The sequence below is a fragment of the Acyrthosiphon pisum genome, chromosome A2, assembly GCF_005508785.2.
Source record: "Acyrthosiphon pisum isolate AL4f chromosome A2, pea_aphid_22Mar2018_4r6ur, whole genome shotgun sequence".
Taxonomy (NCBI): domain Eukaryota; kingdom Metazoa; phylum Arthropoda; class Insecta; order Hemiptera; family Aphididae; genus Acyrthosiphon; species Acyrthosiphon pisum.
Window position 1 is genome coordinate 85,934,293 of NC_042495.1, and position 23,127 is coordinate 85,957,419.

A 23,127-nucleotide genomic window follows, 5' to 3' on the forward strand; every position below is an offset into this window, starting at 1 on the left:
GGGTATTCTTCGATAATATTACGACCACGGATAATGTTGGATCGGAACGTTGGCAACACCTCAGGACTTCTCGGACAGACAATACAGTCATCATACCACAGTACCACACCACCACTATACCACCACACTACCACCATGACAAATTATATAGGTAAGTCAGCAACATTACCGGTTTAAAAACAAATCGCGCACCCACCCTCCGCCCAGCCATATTCAGTGACGTAACAATTTCTCCGTTTCTCATTGGTCCACCGCTGTCACGGCCACAATAATCGCCGCCGTCGAAGACTCCACCACCACTCCACCGCACAACCAGTTAGAGTAATGCTTACGTCACAGACATGCGTATCAGGAGTTGCTGACATACCTATATAATTTGTCATGGCTACCACTAAACTCTATGCTAATAATGCAACCTGGCCACCGGGGTTGGTTGTAAAGAGTTCACTGTTCACGTCTTATTCAGTGCATCCTACTCAACGAAAAAAGTAGGCTACTATGCGCGTGCGTGCGTGTATACGTTAGATCGTGGGACGTCCGCCATCTTGTGCAATTTATTCATTTATACGACCATTCTGCTTTGCAATCCGGGCAGATGCGCACTGCATACTACCACTGCCCGAATCAGCGAAAATTATTATATAAAAATTAACTAATCGTTACATTGAATATAATATTTTCACACAATATTATAGTTGTTATTTGTTGTTCGCCTACCACTCTCTCGAGCAGCAGGCGTTGGATATGAGAGTCAATAGCCATAACCACTGACACGTTCGAACTTCAACAACTTGACGGACCGACGGCACATCACCCGATCGCCGTGTCATCGCATTCCGGTGAGTGGATTCTCTATCGCTATTATTACATTTCCGAGTGTTCGACAACATACCTATTATGAAAAATAACGATTCCTTAATGCTAATATTTCGGGAGTTGGGCTTTTGTCATCGTCAGAAAACTGAGCCTTTCGGTAGCGGCCATAATGGTGTGTGCCATATTTTTTCCACCCGCGACCTCGCCGAGGTTCCTAAAGCCGCATGTTCAAAATGTTCTTCGCACCCCGTTTCGATGGCCATTCGCTTGTCGATACTGTCTTCGGTAATACGTTTTTGCCGAATGTCGACCTCGGGTGGCCGACAAAACATTCAACGTAAACGATCGCGCTAGCGTTTTAGAGATAACACTTATATTGTCAATGTACTTCGTCTTTAAATACGTAAATATATTTGATAATACATTTTTATTTTCTTAACCTACTTAGGTATTCACCACTAAGTTTAGATTGATTAAATTATTAAAACCATATTGAAGCTCACCATCTATTGTCTCATCAGTTTATGTTATTTTATTGAATACCTTGTTAAATTGCTGAAATGTTGGTAACCACATAATATTCATAGAGTTGTGTGTTATCTTTACTAGGAGAGTAACCATTTGAGTTAATATAGTAATACACAACTCATTGTACATGCTGAAATCTAACCCCAGAATCATATTTTATAAGATTAACATTGACATTATTTTGTGGTTGCTTAAGTTTCCTCCACATAATGTAGACCATGAGTTAGAAATATTTTATATCTATTTCCATTAATATTTAAATAAACAATTTTTTGGGAAATTTATTTATATTGGTAGTTAATTATTTATGTGCATTCATGAAAATAATAACAATATATTTTAACATATTTTTTAAGGTCCCACAATCCATTTAATTTACTTTATCTACCTATAATTTTTTCCCCTATTTAGATGAAACAATATGTGCTCTTTGTAGGTATTAAAATGTATTTTTATGGATCTATTATAGCTTTATAATTGCATAATAATATGCCAGTGAGAATTGTATCTAATTACCAATTGGTATAGCAAGAATTATTGTTAAAATATTTATTTAAAGCAATTTATTATTATGACCAACTCATTGAGCTTATACTAAAATATACTTTTTTTATGGTCATAAATTAGGTTTCCTTTGAAAATCATCTCTTTTTACTCTAGGTTAAACTTCTATTTAATTTAAATGAATTCTATTGATTTGATCCATGGATATATAAATAATAGACAGCACATTTCTCTTCGCCCTGCCATCAATGCATGTTGATCATATAACCATATAACTGAGAGAATAAGAACATAAAGTAGTGAAGGAGCTCGCATAAATCCTGCATAAGGAACCAAATTCATTTTACTAAGTAGTAAAAAAGTTTCTTTTCTCGCTCACTCTGTATTATACTACTGACTCTCCAAGTGCTGTCCATTAGTTTATAGGTCTATGGTTTCATCTTATTTGTGTAAGTTAAAATCAAAGGTGATAAGGTGTTTATTAAAATGTTGTTTTAAATTATTTTGTAGAGTTAGGCCAAAAAATTTTTTTTGTGATACCTGATATTTTATTTTGTCAGATCTATGATCTGATATTAAACAGCCTGATATTTGATGTATAAATCATGACATATTAAAACATCTTACATTTCTAGAACAGTGATTATTGGAATAATATTCATATTAGTACCTATAAAATTCAAATATTCTTTTAGTCAATCACCTGATAAATAATACAACACAATTATATCTAATAGCTATAAAGCAGGTAAATAATAATTAATGATATATAATTTAAACAATAAAAATAAAATTACCTATGTGTTTTTGCTTATTGTTTAGGTTGTTATTTCAAACTTTTATGACCAACTAAAATCATTGTTTGTATAATATTAATATTGTAACATTATTATTTATTAATTCAAATCATTATTGTGGTAAGCAGTATTATAAGACACAGAGTTATATTGCCTTTTATTTACTAAATGGTTTCTAATCTAGTAGATATTTAAATTGTATTATCATTTAAAAATTAGGTACATATATATTGACATTATATGGGTTATATTATACTATGGTACCTACTAAAGGTTTGAAGAAAATAACTGATACTGATGACTGCAATATTAAGATTATCTCAGCCTATTATTTTGACAAACCATTCATTTTAAATTGATTACAGTAAACTCTCAATTATCCACGGAATAGGGTGGTACGGCAACCACAGATAAACAAATTCTGAGGTTAATCCGTAAAGTACAAATTAAAACTAAAATACTGTTATTAAATCATGAAAAAAATTATATTATCTAGGTAATATTAAACAGTATTTAACAAAAATTAGATTATATATACCCTTTGTATTTGTATTTAAACATTCATATAATATACCTCTATAACCTATATATAAGCCTTGTTGTATGAAGAAACATATTTGATCTAAAATTCTTATTTAGATAATTAAATGGTTACATTGATTGTCCTGAATTGCTTAGTTTTATAAATTTTTTTGTGTCCCCCAAAGACAAAACTAGAAATTTTTATACATTTTAAATCAATTGCACAGAACTAACTACCCATATAATATATTAAATGCACCATTAAATAGATCCACTAAATTAGCTAATGATACACAAATTGATTTTTTTAACTTTCACTTTATTGAGTCTTTTTGTAATTTTATTAATAGATATTATCAATAATCACATTCATTTTTGTACTCAAATTATTGTATCATAATAGTTTTCTATTTGATTGTTACTCTTTAAATTATAATTAATCTCACCATTACTATTTTTGTAATTATGTCAATAGATATTATCAGTAGTCACATTTATGTAAAAAAATCACATAAAAAATTTAAATATTTATGTAAGATATAAAGAAACAAAAAGTTAGTTATTTATTGCACTTCACATTTTTTTTTTTAATATTGAATAATTTTAGTGTACTAAAATGTTAAAATACCTTTTTATTTTCAATGAAATTTATACTTATTATACATTACATTTTAGAAATATATTGTGTATAATTTAAACTGATCATACGCCAAAATAACTACTTTTTTCTCATTGAAAGTATCTTTCTCACTCTTAGTATTGACCTACAAAAATGTGGATCTACAAATTAACTTAATTTATTTAAAAAAGGTTCCTATATATTATAAATAATTTGCCTACAATAATAAGAATTTTTTTTATGTTTGCTAATAGCCAGTAACCAAGAATTCAGAGATTTTAAATGCTTTTAATTTTAATCATCATATACATTTTTAAAAATACCTTACAAATAACAGTAAATTTGATTTTCCTGATATAAATTTTGAAATAAAATGATATAATAAATTCATTTAAATAACAAAAAAAAAGTAGGTAAGTGGATGTCGCTCTGCTGTACAGTAGATTACAAGTGGGTCATTGTATAATGGATTGTATAAGACTTGAATTTCAGAGCGGAGACGGTATGTCAGTCTGGATATTTTATATTTTGTTATTATTTATTTTATCATGTAAATTGAATTAATATTAAAATATTATAATTTTTTATTCGTTTCTATGGTGATAAACAAAGCGTTAGAAATTAAAATCCCATTTTTAGCGTTTTTTCGTAATTTCCCGGTGGTTATTCCCGTGGCATTAAATAACTATTGAGAAAATCGAAAAATGACCTCTCTAAAGTACCATCTTGATTCAATTTGCTAAAAGACCTTTATAGTACCTTATACTATATGTTGAAATCGAAGCACTCCTTCTGGAAGAAATTTTGTATACAGGATATAAAAATAAAAGAAAAAAAAAATAAATAAATAAACACCATTGTAAAAACAATAGCTTTCTCTATATAAGTTGACCCACTTTTTTTTTTGTGTATGCAGAATACGGGGAAAACTTTGTTATAATACAGTTTCACTTATTGAAACACCATGGTTTATGCATAGTATACTGTATTGTCAATGTTTGAACCATACTATGAGTGCGCAAAAATAAAAAAGGGTGAGTCAACTTACGGCAAACAGAGGGTGTTGCGACTTATCTAGATAAAAATATATAGCCATTCACCGAAAAAGTTTTGTTGTAATCCCATTTGCCGAAATTACTTTCGCCGAGATGTCCTATAACCTTCAATACTTGGTAGGTACGTATAATATTTTGTATATCACGTTATAAAGACACCAATTCAATGTCAGTTTTATTACTAATATCTACACACTACATAATCTATACAAATCTATTTATTTCAGAGTTTATATTTTAGAATCAAATTATCAAAACCCAATATAACGCGGCCAGTAACTGTCATTATCATTATCTTGTCTTGTAACCTAACCAATTTGATTTTTATAATTTATAATATATTCTAATAACTGGATAATATTTTAATATATTTTATTTTAAAAATTTAAACTAACTTACTTCAGTGTTCTTAATGTGTTAAGAGAACGCTGCCTATGTACTTGTAGTCTCCGTATTACACACGTAAGACATGGATAATTTGTTCACTAGATTCAACAGTGTGCTTTTAGTTTTGATAATATTGATATTATTTTTTTATAGAGTGAATTGACCTACTATCAAACCTTTAGGTAAGGTCTTTATCTGTATAATTAAGTGCTGGTGATTTTCGATATTTTAATTTTCAGGCAAGATATAGGTATGTGAAGTATCACAAATTTAAAATACTCATATCTCCCTTGAAAATTAAAACATTGAATATAAGCCAACAATCGGATAATGTTCTTATCTAAATTATGATAATACAATTCACTGTAATATCAAAACTATTAACTAACAGCACACCATTGAACCTAGTGAATGAAAATTTACTATGTAGTACGTTTAGATGTAAGATGGAGACAACAAACACATGGGTAGCGTCGTCTTAATACAAATTAAAACTAAACTTAACTTACATTATGTTGTTTTAAAACAATTATGTATATAAGTATATTTAATGTTGTTCTATTTTACTAAGAAGTATTATCTAAGTGTATGCCTAAATATATTTATTAAATTTGAGTAAAACCATTAGTTTAAATTTAAAAACATAATAAAATTAATGATGCAAGTATTATGTCTAACATAGACCACAGTTTTTGATTTTTTTAAAAAGATAAATTGTGTAGAAAAATATTAATAAATCGTACCCATTGTTCCAGTGGCATATTTAGTGTGGGCAAGGGGCCCGGTCAACCCCTTGATTATTTGTGTAGTATACAGCAAGGCTTTATAGTACAAATATATGGTATTTAATTTAGCGTTTCCCCTTACCTCGGTAGATTTCTGGCTAAGCTGCTGTATAGATTATGTCAAGTATAAAAAAATACTTATCAGTTTTTTTTATCTAGATAAATTTCTATTAATCTATTATTGTCATCTAGATAACATTTTAGTTTTATATTCCCAACACTATTACAGGGTATAAGTGATTAAACCTAATTTAATCTTAGATTTTATAAATTGTTTTATGATTAGTTAAATTTATTTGTTCTGTGGTATTTTTAATTTTCACTGATATATTATAACCTACTTTGAATATTGCAATAAAAAAAATAATTTCTACAGTAAGAACTTGACAAAGTAAAACCCAATTAAGTTTTTTAAAATGTATTATAAATTTCTTAAAAATTAAAATTTATATTATCTTTTTTTTTATAGATAATCAGTTGTTTTTAATATTTCTTTTATATTTGATTTTGACATTCTAATAAATAGTAGTAAGCAAAGTAACAAAAATTATTTTTCATTACTGTGTATTTTATACTTATTTATGTATCAATTAAATTCGGTGTTTATTGTACAAGCATATAAACAGTTTTAGAAAAGTATTTTACATCAAAATATTTAATAAAATATATAAAGTGTCATTAAAAAAACAATTATAATAATTTCTTATAATTGTATTGTAATATTTAGTGTTAGTTATTACTTTAAATATTTTTTTCGCCGAGATAATGAGTTGTAATTAAAAACATAATCATCTGGTATGGCTGTATAACAATTTAGTTTCAATTAAATAATATGTTTATTGAATAACAGAAAAATAAAATATTGTCTCAATGGGCAATTTGATACATTTTAAATATCAATGTATTGTATTTATAATAAGATATCAAACTCAATAACCAATCTACATCATTAAAAAAAAATAAATGTAACTGTTATTACTTATAAATCAGTTTATAAATATTACTGATATTAAGAAAATAAATAACTGGTAGATATTTAATATTGAAATAATATACTCTTATATCACATGCTACTAAGATCTTAAATAATAATCACACATGTATTGTTAAGTTCCGGTACTTTCTTGTTACATGAGACTACAGCTGTTATCGCGACTACCATCCAAGACTATCTCCGTTATCACGACTTTTACGATTGTTTTGTAAAACATCACAATTCACAATCCTGTTACTATTAAAATTTGCACACGTTTCAAGTTCACCTATTGTGGTATTTGCAATAACGGAGGTAGGCTTGGGTGGTAGTTGCTGTAATAGCTGTATTCTCATATACAGGAAAGTACCATTTTTTGTAGTCTTAGATGACAGGGTAGTACCTAAGTTCCTAATTTATAGAATATTTCTTCACATCTAGGTAGTTCTGATATAAAATATAGGTAGGTACATAATAATATATTTGATATGTATACAGTTTGCCATTGACATTGGGTTTTCCCCATATATTTTGTAAAAATAATTATGTCTACCTATGTCATTCTTATTAAAATATTTAAGTAATTAGTCTTGATTTAAAACATGAAAACATATCAAATCAACTCTCAATATTTTCTCTATATCTATACCTGTTCCAAAAGAGAAGACACCAGGCGGCCACAGGAGAAATCCGTTTTGTTACGTAAATCTGGCGCACGAATTAAGATATACAGGATACGAAACGGAAAGGTCTTATCAATGTTTTTCTGAAGCCCGCACCTTCTCACATTGCGGCCTGACTACTAGCGCTTTATAGGATTGTTGTGTTGATTGTCAACGTGTGAACTATTAGTTCCTTGTTCTCCCGGTTAACACAATAATGCTATATAGCGCTAGTAGTCTGGCCGCAATGTGAGAAGGTGCGGGTTTCACTTATCACAAGTTCGTTTCGTATCCTGTATATCTTAATTCGTGATCTGGCGTCTTCTCTTTTGGAACAGGGTAAATGTGTCATTATCTGTCTATTAATTTGTAATTTTCAAGTATAGGATATGTTTTATAAAAAAAGTATCTTTTAACATATTAATGCAAAAATGATGTGTTTATGCCTGACATATCAGTATCATAAAAGCAACAAATTATGACCACAGAATAACCAGAAGAGACACCTTTTCAGTTTAACATGGGTTCTTATGGGGCACAGATTTGCAACACCTGGTGGAATATCAGTGCTGCCGTTAGAAAGATAATTCCCATTATTCTTTGTTTCTGTGTTATGACTGTTTATTTAACTATTGAGCTGCTTTTCTTCACTGAAAAAATTACATGCTTTATTACATTTTATTTTATTACATTTGTTGCTTGTTTTATTTTTAAATGATTTGAAATTCAGAACTAGGTACATAAATTTATAAATGGGCCATCTAACTCCTATTTTTATCTTAATTACTTTTGAGATGATGGCTAATGTATATATTTTATATGTATGTTTTAGTGGTGGAAGTATTGAAACTTTTAATCTGAACAATACAAAATCTACAATGACTGCCAAGGAAAAAGAAGTAGCAGAAGAATATTTTAATGCCTTAGCCGACCTCAACGTCAATAGCAAGCCTTTGATAAACATGTTGACAATGCTGGCTGAAGAGAACTCAGCTTATGCGCCAATCATTGTACAGTGTATTGAAAGACAACTGCATAAGGTTTTTAAACTTTATAATAGTAATGAATATTTTAAAGTCATAACAGAGGGATATTCACTACATTGTCAACCCAAATTATTTGCTTTTAAATATATTGATCCTACCTAATATAATTTAAATGTAATGTTACTGGAAATTTTTACTTGTAGTAGAATATCTAATATCTACATTAATCAATTCAGATACATAATAGGCATGTTTTGGATAATGATAGTGCTGAAATCCCTCTGGCTATGATGACATATATTTAGTTAAAGTACAAATATATGTGAATATTTACAATATTTAAACAACATGAAATAAAAATATATGATGTGACTAAATATGGTTTACGTCCTTTTTGGTCCTCTTTTTTTTCTTTTTTCTTTTTATTCAATATTTGGCAATTATTTCTTTGAAAAGCTCAGTAAGAATATGAAAAATAAATGGTTTACTTTTTAAAATAATAGGTTGTATTGTAAATGAAACAAATTATAATACTAGTGCTGTATTTAATATAATTTATTTGAAAGTGTAAATAAAATCTAAAAATTGATTAATAATGTTTCTTTAACATTTGCTTTACTTCTATGACACCTATTCTCAATAAGTAACATATTGGTAAAAATACAGAATTTTATTAAGTTAAAAAGATGATCATTTCAAAAAAAAATGCTTTATCTTATTTGTGTTGGGAGATAATTATTAACTCCAGAAGACCTCAAGTTTAACCACTTCAAAGATATACAGAAAATAATGGATCTGTGTTATCTGGTTGAATGAGATGATAACATATAAAATTTGAAGTTTCACCTTTATGTTGTTTACTTCAATTAGTAATAAAACATAAAGGTAGGTATCGAAATAACAGTGATCATAACTAATATTGATTGCGGATATATCATATTCTTTTAGTAGGTATAGATGAAATGTACATAAAATTGTACTCCTCAGCCTGTTTCAATCAATGGGTTTAACTGTATTCCTAAAGTTGGTGGCTTAGTTTAGTTAATACGGATATTATAATTTAGTTGATAAATTGGTGAAGAAAATAAATAAATGTAGAAAGATCACTGATTAATCTATCCTAAAAATGAGCTGTGGTGCTCATAGGTTTCAGAGTGTCAAAAGTGATTTTTTTTTTCTAATGTCTGTCTATTATGAGATTATATTATGTATAATTTCATCTTACGTTTTATAATTTGCTTCAATAAGGGTTTTCTATACATACATAAATTCTCTTTTAATTTTGATCCATACATTTTCATTATTAAAAGCACTGAATATAATTACTAAATAATGTCTATCTAGTAAAAGAAACCAAACTATTAGGTATTGTGAACTTAATGACTGTTCCAAACATTTTAGAATTTTACTTTATGGGTATAACTTTTATCAGGTGGGCACTTTATTTTATTTTAAAAATATATACCAACTTTGAATTAAATATTAGACATGTAATTAATAACTCATAATCAACTCTGGAAGTTTTTACTACCTAATGATATTATGCAATACTATTTAAATTAATTTATATCATTCCAAATAGTTGAAATATTGAGCTAATAATTATATAATGTTAAAATTTCTATTTTTCTTTACCAAAATATGAATATATTAACTTCTTTTAAAATGCTGGTACTGTAGCTTTGTATGGTTTACCTGAAACAACTTTTCGTTATGCCAGTACAAGTTTTAAAAATAAAAAATATGATAATATGGTTAATTCTTTCTAACACAGTAAGAAATGTGAATATATATATTAAGTTTTAAGTATATCCAATATGTAGTGATGCAACAGATGCAATGTTATTTATAAAATATAATTACGGAAATAATAAAATAATAACTTCAGCATTTTAGTAATTTATTGTTGCCTATAAATTAAACATCACACACAATTACGGTAACTTTTGGTTGAGTTCGCCAGGGGAATTATTTTATCTGAATATTGAAACACACTTAAGTTATATTGTATAATATAAATGGTTGTGTTATAAGCATCAAAAATCAAAACTTAATTAATTTAAAAATTTAAAATGAATGACTACATTGTAATCTACAATTAGATGTGTAATTACAAAAAATCCTAAATACATTGTATCTACAATATTTATTTATTTTGTATTGTAATTGTGTAATTTAACAACACCAATCAATATGTGTTTGTGTATTGGTAGATTGTGTACAACACAATACAAAAATAGTTTTTTATCTTATTATGATAAGTAAGAAGAGTATATGTTTAAATAAGCTTTAGAATATTTACAATTACTTAAAATTGTAATATTTTAGAGATATATTTTCTCAAACTTATAATTTTTAAATTTAGTAGACAATTGATAAGACTAGGATTGTCTCCAAATAGAATGAATTTCCATTAATATTAACTCAATTAAAATAACAGTTCAATCAAATTCTTCTGTTATGTATTAACCATTATTATTTTAATAAAGCTTACAGAATTTTTTCCTCTTACAATAAAAATTGTATAGCCTCGAGAACTCAATTTTATCAAACTATTTCAAGTTATTGAGTAAATCATTTAATTATTCATAATATGAGTATATTCAATTTATAAGTTAATATCCAGACTCTTAAAATTATAATACAAATAAGAAAAATTTTATAAATATCACATTACAAAAATTGTTGTAAACTATTTATACTTGATAAATATCAAGCCACTTAGTCTTAAATATAATATCCATCATGTGTATTAATTATAAAAACAAAAAAAAAAATCACTAATAAAAAACGTTGTAAACAAGTTTGTACTATGCTTTAAATTCATATTTTATTTTGAAAATTGTTATTAATCAAATTATTTTAATTTTAAAAAAACTAAGAATTTTGACAAATATTATTTGTATATATTCATTGTTAAACTTAATTGTTAAACTACCCTATACATATATTAGTACAATCATAAATATGCTTAGTATGTTAGTTTGATACAATCAATGAATTTTAATTATATCATTTTAAATTGTCATATTTGTATTTAATATACATACATTTGTTATAATGGTTACTGTGTTTGAGTGAGTTATTGAGTTTTTCTTAATATTAGTCATGTGAAAACCTAGAGATTCCAGTTGGTTTAATCAATTTAAATCATCTAGCTTGAAAAAAATATGAGAAATTGTCTTGGCTTACCCACTATATTCACACTTGTGATTAGTCCAATATATATTCATTTTTGTTTTTACTTATTTATACAGTTATGAAAAATTGTAGCATAAAGAACTACCTATATTATCTTTTTCTTCAGTACCTTAGTTCAATTGATAATAGACTTAAACCTCTGTATTTAAAATTATAGTTAGTACACATTAGGATAAAAATAATATTTTTAATGTATATTGTAGTTATAGTTTTTGGTTTATTGTAAACTATCTATTTTGTTATATAATATATACAAATAAAAAAAAAATACCTAACATCTTTAAATATAACAAGTGTTATATTAATTGATATCAAAGTGGTTGCCTTTTTCTGCACATAATGGAGAAATCTTGAAGATACTCTGGAGGAGTGTGGAGGACCGCAAGGATGAAACCATATTCAGGTTTGTTTTTAAACTTACATTTAATATTAATTATATTCAGGTGCAGGCTGACAGCAAGTTACCAGTACTTTACTTAATTGACTCGGTCATGAAAAACATTGGACCGCCATATACACCACTTTTCATTCACAACATTGAGAAACTTTTTGCTAGCACTTTCATTAAAGTAAATATTATAATATTGTATTTTATTAACTTTCTAAGTCAAATGTTTTCTATATAATCTCTTTTGTCTTAGGTTGATGAAAAGACTAGAGGAAATATGTATAAACTACGTTCTACATGGAATGATGTTGTAACACCTACTAAACTTCACGCCCTTGATGTAATGATTCATTCAATTGACAAAAACTGGCCTATAAGCGCTGCTCCACCAAACATTCATGTTAATCCAAAATTTCTAAATAATGTATATAATTATTTTTTGTTTCTTATTGCCTGGTTTACATGGTGTGAATTACAATGAACTTTTACAATCTGAAATATCCAAAGTTATTTTGATTTCATTTGATAATATTTTAATGTTTTATTAATCAGACGTTGAAAAGTTATACTGCTAGTAGTAAATCATACACAATGTAAACCTGGTTCGAGAAAAATGTTGTAGCCAGTTTTAAACATGTTTTAGTTTTCCAGGTTAATCATACCGAGGCACCGAAACCTGTACAACCAATACACAATGAGTCTGAAGAAGATATATCTTTACGAGAAAAATTCATTAAGAAACAAAAGGAATTGCTTGAACTACAGCAAAAAAAATTAGAATTGGAATTATTGCAAACCAAAAATCAAATGGAAATTCAAAAAAAAAGATCAATGAACAAGATAAATCTATCAAAAGTAAATTTATTTTATACTCATTTTAAACCTATCATTTATTTAAAAATATTTATAGAATGCTTTTAATGCGAGTACATCATCTTCTGTGAGTGTTTCGCCTTCTAATGAAGAAGTATATGCAAAAATTCAGTCATCTGAAAATTCTCGAAGAATAACTGAGAATTCAGTTAAAATGATTGATGTATCTTCAATCAGTTCAGAGTCACCTTCAATGCCAATTAAAGTTATTGTTTCACCTTCTAAAAAATTCCAACCAACACCTTTACCTGCAGTACAATCGTTAAAAAATCCTGCACAACCATTTGTATCACAGCAACAAAATTCAGAAATGGTAATTTTAAATTAGCCAATTATATAAATATCATAAATAAATAAAAATGCATTTTTTATTATAGGTTGTTTCTAGTCAATTTTTCAATGTAAACCAACAAATTGCCAAAATCAACCCAGTCAGTACACAATTGTTACAAACTCTAAACCGCGATCCACGTTTAAGAAAAGTGGAAAATGCTGTAAAGTCGTCACCATCACTTGCTAATGATGTTAAACAGCCAATTCTCAAAAATAAAGATGATAAAAAACTTGATAAACCCAAAAGAGACAGTAGTAAACATCGGGAATCAAAAAGAAAAGAAAGAAGTCCAAGTTGTTCACCTTCTAAAAAAGAACTCCCAAGAAAGACCCATAAAAAAACTGACCGCAAAGAAAAAAACTTAAAAGATGAAAAATATCACAAAAGAAGAGATGAAAAAAAAAATATTAAAGAACTGGACTTAAAGAAGAAAAATATATTATCCAATGTAAAAACCGATCAGGATGAAACAGTGACTATCAAAGGTGCAATACTGCCAAAAATCGAAGAAAAGTTGTCCAAAGACGAACCTAAAAATGATGTTAATCTTCTTAGTCCTGAAGCTATTGAAATAAATGCTTCTAAAGACAAAGATTTATTTAATGAAACTGATATAAACAGTTCTGAAAACATTAATTCTGAATTAGAAAAAACAGATTCTCTGGAAGATTCCGATTCTTTAAAACGTCTTCGTATATACATGCAAACAATGAAGAAATCACCTGATCCATCAACTCCAGCACCATTAGAAATGAAAAATGACTCAGACACCCATGCTGTAAAATCCAATCAAAGTAAGATTAAAATGTCTGATCAATTATATTTTATCATAAATTTCTTTGTTGGCGATTTGTTGTTATTTTTAAATAAACTGGATGCTTTTCTTCCCCATAATAAAAATAAAACAATTTCACCTTTCCAGAAAGTCCTATCATCTTGTATATGAATGGTTTTACCGCCCATAAGCCAATATTTTGGTAGATATTGTTATTCTTTTTTTATTACAATATATATTTATACAAATTAAGACATTGCGTTTCCTCATGCATCAGACTAACATTTTGTTTTACTTTTAATAAAACAGCTTATTGGATGTTATATAAGACAAACAAAATATGTTTTTATTTATCAATAAAAAATGTATTAATGTATTAAATAATTTTTATCTGCATTCAGACATGAAATGAATTTTAATATTAATCAACCAAATTGGTTAAATTCTATACATTGTATTATAAAGTAATAATAAGTTAATTTAAAACATGAATTGTCAATAATATATATTTATGCATATATATTATAGTGGATGTATATTTATATGTGTTATAGATTCTGAGTAGAACAATGACACTATTGCCTAGTATTCTTATCAGTGTGCATTTTTTAAGGGGTTTACATTCTTAGTGGCTACTTTTATTTTATTCTAAATCTAATATATTATTAGCCATGTCCAATTTTAAGATTTAGAATGTACTTCAAGTTTGTAAGAATTAAAATAAATTATTATTTTTTGCAAATTTATGATAAATTTGTTAAATTTTGTTTTTAAAGAAAAATTATTGAGGTTAAGATAAAGATGGTTTATGAAAATCACAATATTTTCATAATTTTCCATAAACAAAAAAATGGAAATGAGCAATAAAAAAAAAAACAAAGCTCAGTATAGTTTTTAAAATGTGGTTAATAATATTATAACCATTGTCAATTTTATTTAATATGACAACAGTTAACTAACATAATCATCTACGGGATCAACTACATACGAAGAATATCTGTTATTTTTTTTTTACATAATATTTATAACTTCCTAAACCAGATTGAGTACAAAGGTACATATTTGAACTCTCATAAAAATTAAAGGTATTCTTGCAGACATTATTATCAAACAACAAAATGACATTGACCTAAGAATTAAAGTCCCGACTGTGAAGAGGACCTCCGATTCAATCAAAACTGATGATATAGAACCTGCAGCAAAAAAGAGCAAATCTGAAATCATTGATGAGTAAGTTCCTTTAATTTTTTCAATATAAAGTAATAAAAATGAACTACCAAAATAATTAGTAGGTTTAAAAATTATAAAATGTTCAGAATTTGTTTAAAAAAAATCTCTTAGAATTAATAATCTTCATAATTAGTTAGACATACTTAAATAGCATTTATTTTTATTTATATAGTATATATTTAATTATTAATCATCATAAAATTGTTTTTATACTTAGAATATGTTTTATGTTTTATGCATACACAGGATGCTTAAGAATTATATGTATTTAAAATTATGAATGTGTCCCAAGAGGAAATACCTATTAGCCGTAGAGGGGGACTCGCTGACCAGCAAAAACTGGTTTTTTGCCTATAAACTAAAAAAAATTAATGCAAATAAAATGTTGAAGTCATAATTTTCACAATAATAAACTAAAATAGCAATCTTCAATTGTTTCAAACATAAAAAAATTACTTTTTTAACTCTTTTACCAAAACATGTAATTAAATAAAAAAATAAAAAAAGTTTAACCCTTGTCTCTGTGAGTAATAAAATAAAACAGATTTATGATACATTTTTTTATCAGGAGATATTGCAATGGGTAAATCCTCGCGGGACACTGTATAATAATTTGACCCTTCTAATTTTTTTCTGAGCAATATTGGCAATATTGGTATTTTTTATTTTAAAAGCATTTTTGTTAATAATGAAATCACCCTGCATTATACATATATATTATATGTATTATATATATATATATATATACAATACAATGTGTAAGATATAAATTAACTTAATTTCAAGATATGTAATTCATTTATAAAATATCATGTTGGTTTTATTCAATTTATGGTGTTAATGTTTATGGTTTGTCAAAAATGCATTGTTTTGATTCTTTGAATTCAATGCATTTTAGTTTACCTGTTAATAATAATAATTAACTTAGTACATATTAAAATAATATTTGTTTTTATGTATAAAGATGGTACTAATCAGATAAGTATTACTGTGTTCATTTTCCATACACTAACACAGTGTTACCCAACATTTTTGTTATAGCGGCTCCCAAATTTACTTTTCTGGGTAGGGTCGACCCTCCACCAAAAATTAAAATATTAAGTATGCCATAATCTTCTAATATTACTAATAATTTTTGTTATAAGCAATTTTAGTAAATATAATGCACAATTGAAGATTGATTACTTAATTCTGTTGTATATATAAATCATTTTAAAATTCAAATCCATTTTTAGTTTTTTAGTTTTATTATTCGTTTATGATTTCAACCCCCCATTATAAATATTTTTCGATCCATAGGTTGGTAAAAACTGCACTTACATACACTAGACACAGATAATCTTTTAATAATTTTAATTTATTTATATTGCATTTGGATTGATATAGAATTATTTTATTGTAATGACTTTAGTGTAAGTATATATTTTCTAGATCTAAATACTCAATTTTAATAATATTGCTAAATAGAAAATATATAGAATGATTTTTAAGGCATGCTCATCATATTTTTATGTTAAAATTATGTTATTTGGAATAATTTTGTAGTCCAAGACAATATTTTAAAATAGTTAAATTTTTCACAATATTTAAGGAGTATTTTGTGGCAACACAAACATTGGTTTTCAAATGAGAACCTACATGTATTAATGCAACTTGTGAAACGGATAGTTTTGCTGAAAATGTTGATGTATTGTAATTGAAATATGAACAAAAAGTTTCTAAATTTACTCTACTTTAAATACTAAGGATAACAGTCTATTAAATACTTATAAAAGGATACAAGTTTGGTAATTATGATTAAGTATACAAAAGAAAATATTTGTTTATAATTATTACTTCTTGGTCAGGACTCGGGTATACAGTTTTTAATATTACTAAATGCTTATGGATTAATTTTGCGTTCAATAATCATAATAATATACTTTTATAATAGTATTATCCTTACTATTTAAAGCAGAATAGGTCAAAAACTTTCTGTTCAAATTTCGATTACAGTACACTAACATTTTCAGAAAAGTCATCTGATTCACAACTAGTATTAAAACATGAAGGTTCACGTTTGAAAAACTAAAGTTGCCATCATCAATACTCTTTAAATAGACAAGTGTTGTAAAAATATTGTCTTTAACTACACCTAAAAATTTTAAAAATCAGAATTTGAATATATGCATAATTTAAACATACAAATGAGATGAGTATACTAAAAATATCATGCTGTATAATAACATAATTCAAAAAGTTTTTGTTGCCTATTATTATGTGTGTATATTTGTTATAATTTTTGTATTTTAATATTGATGGTCATCTACAAATTAACTCTACTTACTAATATTTATACATATTTATTTAAGTTCTAATAGAAACTGTTCCCTTGTATGTGATTATTTTGTTTTAGCAGTTTAAGTGAATGTTCAGGTTCTTCAATGCGGTTGATAATAAATTTCTGTATACTGTCTATTTAAAATCTTATCTACAATAAATTATTGTCAGATAATGAATTTTGATAATTTTAGATGGGAAACCGTTTTTCTGGACTTTATTTTAATTATAAATATAGATGTATACAGAAATCTTATCTTGTTTATCAGATATGTGCCATACATTTGTACTAAATAATATATAATAATTATTTTTTATGTTTTTAGAAAACTTTAATTTCTCTTTAGTTTTAAATGATTTATGTTATAGTATAAAGTTATAAATGATATATTTATATTAATGCATAATGTTTATATACGCTTTGACTAGTTTTATATTTATTTTCATTTCAATAAAAATTATTTTCAGACTCTTTGGTGCAGAAGATGTGGATTTACGAACATTATCTGCTCTACCTATTGTACCTACACCACCACCTCCGCCACAAATATCTGAAACACAAAATTCTGAGGTTGGTAAATCTTGGGCAAAATATAAGGAAATAAAACCAGATACGTTTAAAATACCATACAAGTCTCCTACCAAAAAAATGCCTTGTGAATTGAATGAAACATTAGTAGAAAATAATGATACAATGGACGTAGACATGCGAGCTAAACCTACACAAAACAATAAAAGCCATATTCTTAGACAAGCTGAAGAAGCTTTAAACGCAGGAAGCATATCTTTTGATGAATATAAAAAAATTATGTGTCAGGTAAGAATAATAAAATTTTGTGTATTTATAAAATTTTGAAATTTTTGTTTTTCATTTAAATATTTAAGGTAATTGAAATGAATGAAGTGGAAAAATTAGAAGAAGTCAATAATGCAGAAGATACTAATGCTAAATTAAAGGAGCACGTTATTCCAAAAATTGCTATACCTGTTACTGGAAATGGTACTGATTTAAAACCTACCTTAGTAGAACCGGTAACTATTATTGAAAAACCTGTTGATGAAAACAGTCCCGGGCTTGGCTCTTGGAATCTTGTTATCAAAAAACCAATTGATGTCAGCGGAAGTGATAGCGATTGTTCTTCAAAAAGTTGTTCTACTGGTTCAGAAGAGTCAAAAAAAATTAACAAAAAATCAGATTCCGAGGATCGACCTGTATATAAAAGGCGTAAAACAACATTCAAACGCAATGAAAAAGAAAATTCTAAAACTCGTACTTGGAGAAATCATAAAAGTTGGAATTCAAGACCGGAAAATGGTTCTAGATTCTCTCAAAATAGAGTAGAACCTTGGTCTAGAGGACCTCGTCCAAATTATTCTCACTCAACAAGATCTCTTGTTCCACCGCCTATGTATGAAGTGCCTAGACCAACTGCTCCATTTGCATCTTCTTCACCTGATTGGACAGTTCCTGTTATTCCTCCTTCAGATCCTGTAATACTGGATATGATTGCTCATGATGCTACAAAAACTATCAGTATTGATGGTGTATCGAGAGAAATACGATTTTATGGTCCAACAGCGATTACTTTTGTATCTTGGGACGATCCTAGAGAGATATATTTTCAAGGAACTCCAAAAAACGTTATATTTGATGATCTATTTCCTGTTTTGTGCCATTTCAATAGTCCTGATAGAGAATTTTTATTAGATGGTCAACCTCATAGAGTACGGTTAGGTGCACCAACTCGAGAACTTTATTTAGACGGAAAATTCTATGAATGTTTTTTTGGTGGTTCTCCAATCTTTACTGACCTTGGTGGTGTTAAAAGATCTGTTAAACTTGAAGGTCCTCCTCCTTCAGTCAATATAGGCAACACAAAGCGACAAGATTTAGTTGCTGGTCGTATAGCAATTATTATTGATAACTCGTATACTGTACCTGTCTATTTGGATGCTAAACCACAGCGTATTGATGTGGGTAACACTGCACTTATTTTTCGTTTTATTGATGGATTAATGAGAGCTATGATTAATGACCAACCGTTCAAAGTTAACTATAACGGACCACCACAAGCAATTATTGTAAGAGGCAATAAACACTACTTAAGATTCACAGGATTACCACCAAATATTAGACCAGGATACGCTGCTATTTCTCAAATGATGGGTGTAGTACTAACTGAAGATTCTTCTACCGAATCTTTACCGCCAATACCTGTTCCACCAATGCCACCAAATTTCACCGGTTTTGAAATGACTGCATTAACACCAAATGAAGATATTAACCAACTTCCTCCACAATCATTCTCTTCTTCATATTCTTTAGCACCAAGTAAATGTATAATGCCATAAATAAATATTTAAAACTACTATGTCATTTATTTTGTTCATTTTGCAGCAACGACATCACTACCTCTACTTTCTAATGTTGCTCAGAAATTAGAATCTGTTACAAGTTCTTATGTACCACCTGCAATGTCTGCACCTATAATACCTCCTGTCTTACCTAGTGATATGGACATTAATGAGCTATTTAAGAAGTTAGTGGACAGTGGAATTGTACCTAAGGACAAGCCAAAAGAAGTTGTCCAATCAAAACTAAAAAAGAAAGAGAAGGAGGCAGAAAATTTAACTATAAAACCTGTTGATTTTTCAGATCCTTTATCCTTAAAACAGTTAGTATTATAATTTTTTTAATTGCTTTATTTTGCTACAAATATATTGTCTTGTTTCAGAAAACAACCAGGATTAATTCACAACTTATATACAGGAATTCAGTGCAGTTCTTGTGGTATTCGTTTCACTGCAGAGTTTACCATTAAGTATAGTAGTCATTTAGATTGGCATTTTAGACAAAATAGACGTGAAAAAATGGCAAGCAAAACTGTTCAATCTAGAAAATGGTATTATGATACTAGTGACTGGTGTAAATATGAAGAACAAGAAGATGAAACGACTAGAGGTAATTGATGGTTGATAAAGCTTATTCAAGATCTTTAGAAAAAATCACTACTAAAATAAAAAATTAACAGTATGAGAGTTGATCGATTTTGATATTTACTTTTGAATAGTAATCATTAATGTTAATAATGAATTTTTTATTTTAGTTTATAAGTTATATAAGATATATATTCTTCTTATTTTCAATTGTTCATATTTAATTTAACTTAGCATACCTGTTGCTTAATTAGTCATTTGTTGTACTTATGAACATTGAAATTAATATTGTATCGTTGATTAATTCAGTAGTCCTAACCATTTTTTCACACCCTAGCATATATTTAAAAAATGACTTTCATTAAAAACAAAAGTGTATTATGGATGACATTAAATCAAAAAAAAAAATTGGTGATACCAGTATTGTACTATGCGATTCATAATAGTTTAATTATTAGTGAATTTGTTTTATTTTACAATATTATACACCTAAAATATGTTTGAAATTTTAATATTTTTACACTTCCTTTTTAAGCATAGTAATTTGATTTTTTTTTATTAAAGTTTGTTTTTTCTAAATTCTTAATTCATAAATAAATTCACAAATTTATCTACCACTTTTAGCTGCGAGTTGGTTTGATATACAAGCAGAAAAAGGTGCTAAAGAAGATGAAAAATTAGAAGAAGAGAATGTTCCTTGTGTTCCAGCTGGTGAAAATAGCGAACTAGCTGCCTGTTATTTGTGTCATGATCAGTTTGAACAATTTTATAATGAAAAAGATGAAGAGTGGCAATTGAAGAATTGTGTTGAAAAGGATAAAAGGCTTTATCATCCCATGTGCCATGATGATATGATTGTAAATAATAATTTAAATTAATAATAAATAATAAATTGTTAAAAATATTTTTTCTTGTTTTTAATTATATTTAAAATTGCTTTTTTTTTCAGAAAACTCGAGAGGAAAAAATTCGTAAGAGAAATCGAGCTATTGTAGAAGCTAAACAATTGGAAAGCCAAAGAATAGAAATCAAAGAAGGAGAACAATCTGAATTAAAATTGGCAGAAGATATAAAAATCAAAGATGAAAAAAAAGAAGAAATACATTTGAAAGATGAAGAAAAACTTATAGCTGAAAAAGATTCATTAATAAAAAAAGAAATAATTTTAGAAAAAGAACCAGTTGGGATTAAAGAAGTATTTACAGAAAAAGAAGCAGTTCTAGATAAAGAAACTGTTACAAAAACTGAAACAATTATGGAAACAGAAACAGTTATGGAAACAGAAATAGAAACAATTAAGGAAACAGAAACAGAAACAATTAAGGAAACAGAAACAATTATGGAAACAGAAACAATTATGGAAACAGAAACAGAAACAATTATAGAAACCGAATCAATTAAACTTGAAGAAAATGAAGAGCAAATAACAGATGAAAATTCACTTCAAACTGAACCAGTTTTTCAAGAATCACAGACTGAAGAAAATATGAAGACAAATAATTATGAAGATTTGGAAATTCCTGACACTATGGAAATAATTCAAGTGACTGAAGTTTTATCACCTAAATTAGTTGATGAACCCATTGTTGAAAACATTAACAGTTTGTCATCCCCCCAAAACACTCAAGAAATTGTACCTGAAGAAATTAAACCTAAATCTCCATCCCCTGTTTCTACAATGACATGTTCTATTGATGGAAACACTGATACTGAATGGAATGTTCCAGTTGCTCCCGCAATGGGGACAATCAAGATAAACATCAGTCAAAAAATGACACCTGTTGTAAAACCAATCATTCTCTCTGAAAACACATCCATTGAACCACAGTCACCACCAGATTTCACACAGACGTTTGGGGAAATCGATCCTGATCAACCACCACCACCAGGTCTTGAAATGGAAACTGTAGTGGCTCCTAAAATACAAAGGGAAATGAAACCAAGACTGATGCTCAATGCAAAAAAACTTAAGGAATATCCAATAGTTAATAAAGGTAAAGAAATGTCAGGATTATGTTCAATTATGTAAAAAATATGTGATGTATGTTGTGAATAATTAACCTATAAAATTATATTATTTGAAATGTATATAATATATACTTGTTTTAATTTTGTAAATGTATCTGCTTAAAATGTGATATATATTATTTATAAATTTATAAATATAATATAAAGTACATTCTTTTGTATATTATTATAGTCATATAAAATATTAGATTAAGTTGTTCACATTGTTGATTTTTTTTTACCCAAAATAAATTATAATTTTATAATATTGATTTTAATCTAATTTTTAAAAAATGTTTCCTACTATTAATTTACTGAATAAAAGAATTTTGGTTAATTCATAAATACTAAATAGTTATAAAATGTAAATATATATTGTGTATTTTAAATTCACAGGGATATACATTTTAGTTGCGACTTGTGGATAGT

The 23,127-nt window shown here is 27.3% G+C and overlaps 1 protein-coding gene across 3 annotated transcripts; it reads left to right on the forward strand.

Moving 5' to 3' along the window:
- The first annotated feature begins 393 nt into the window (after positions 1 to 393).
- LOC100162883 lies at positions 394 to 22,779 on the forward strand. Of its 3 annotated transcripts, none has more exons than XM_016806321.2 (14): positions 394 to 839; positions 8,481 to 8,688; positions 12,279 to 12,404; positions 12,477 to 12,647; positions 12,875 to 13,078; positions 13,134 to 13,409; positions 13,474 to 14,224; positions 15,291 to 15,435; positions 18,223 to 18,571; positions 18,640 to 20,092; positions 20,153 to 20,429; positions 20,490 to 20,716; positions 21,316 to 21,548; positions 21,641 to 22,779. In XM_016806321.2, the coding sequence occupies exons 2-14, from the start codon at positions 8,527 to 8,529 to the stop codon at positions 22,718 to 22,720; spliced, it is 5,454 nt and encodes a 1,817-aa protein (XP_016661810.1). In that variant the 5' UTR covers positions 394 to 839; positions 8,481 to 8,526; the 3' UTR covers positions 22,721 to 22,779. The 3 variants fall into 3 exon arrangements, with proteins under 3 accessions (XP_016661810.1, XP_016661811.1, XP_008185378.1); XM_016806322.2 differs by having other exon boundaries at positions 395 to 839; positions 18,640 to 20,086; XM_008187156.3 differs by having other exon boundaries at positions 395 to 839; positions 15,303 to 15,435.
- Positions 22,780 to 23,127: the final 348 nt, after the last annotated feature.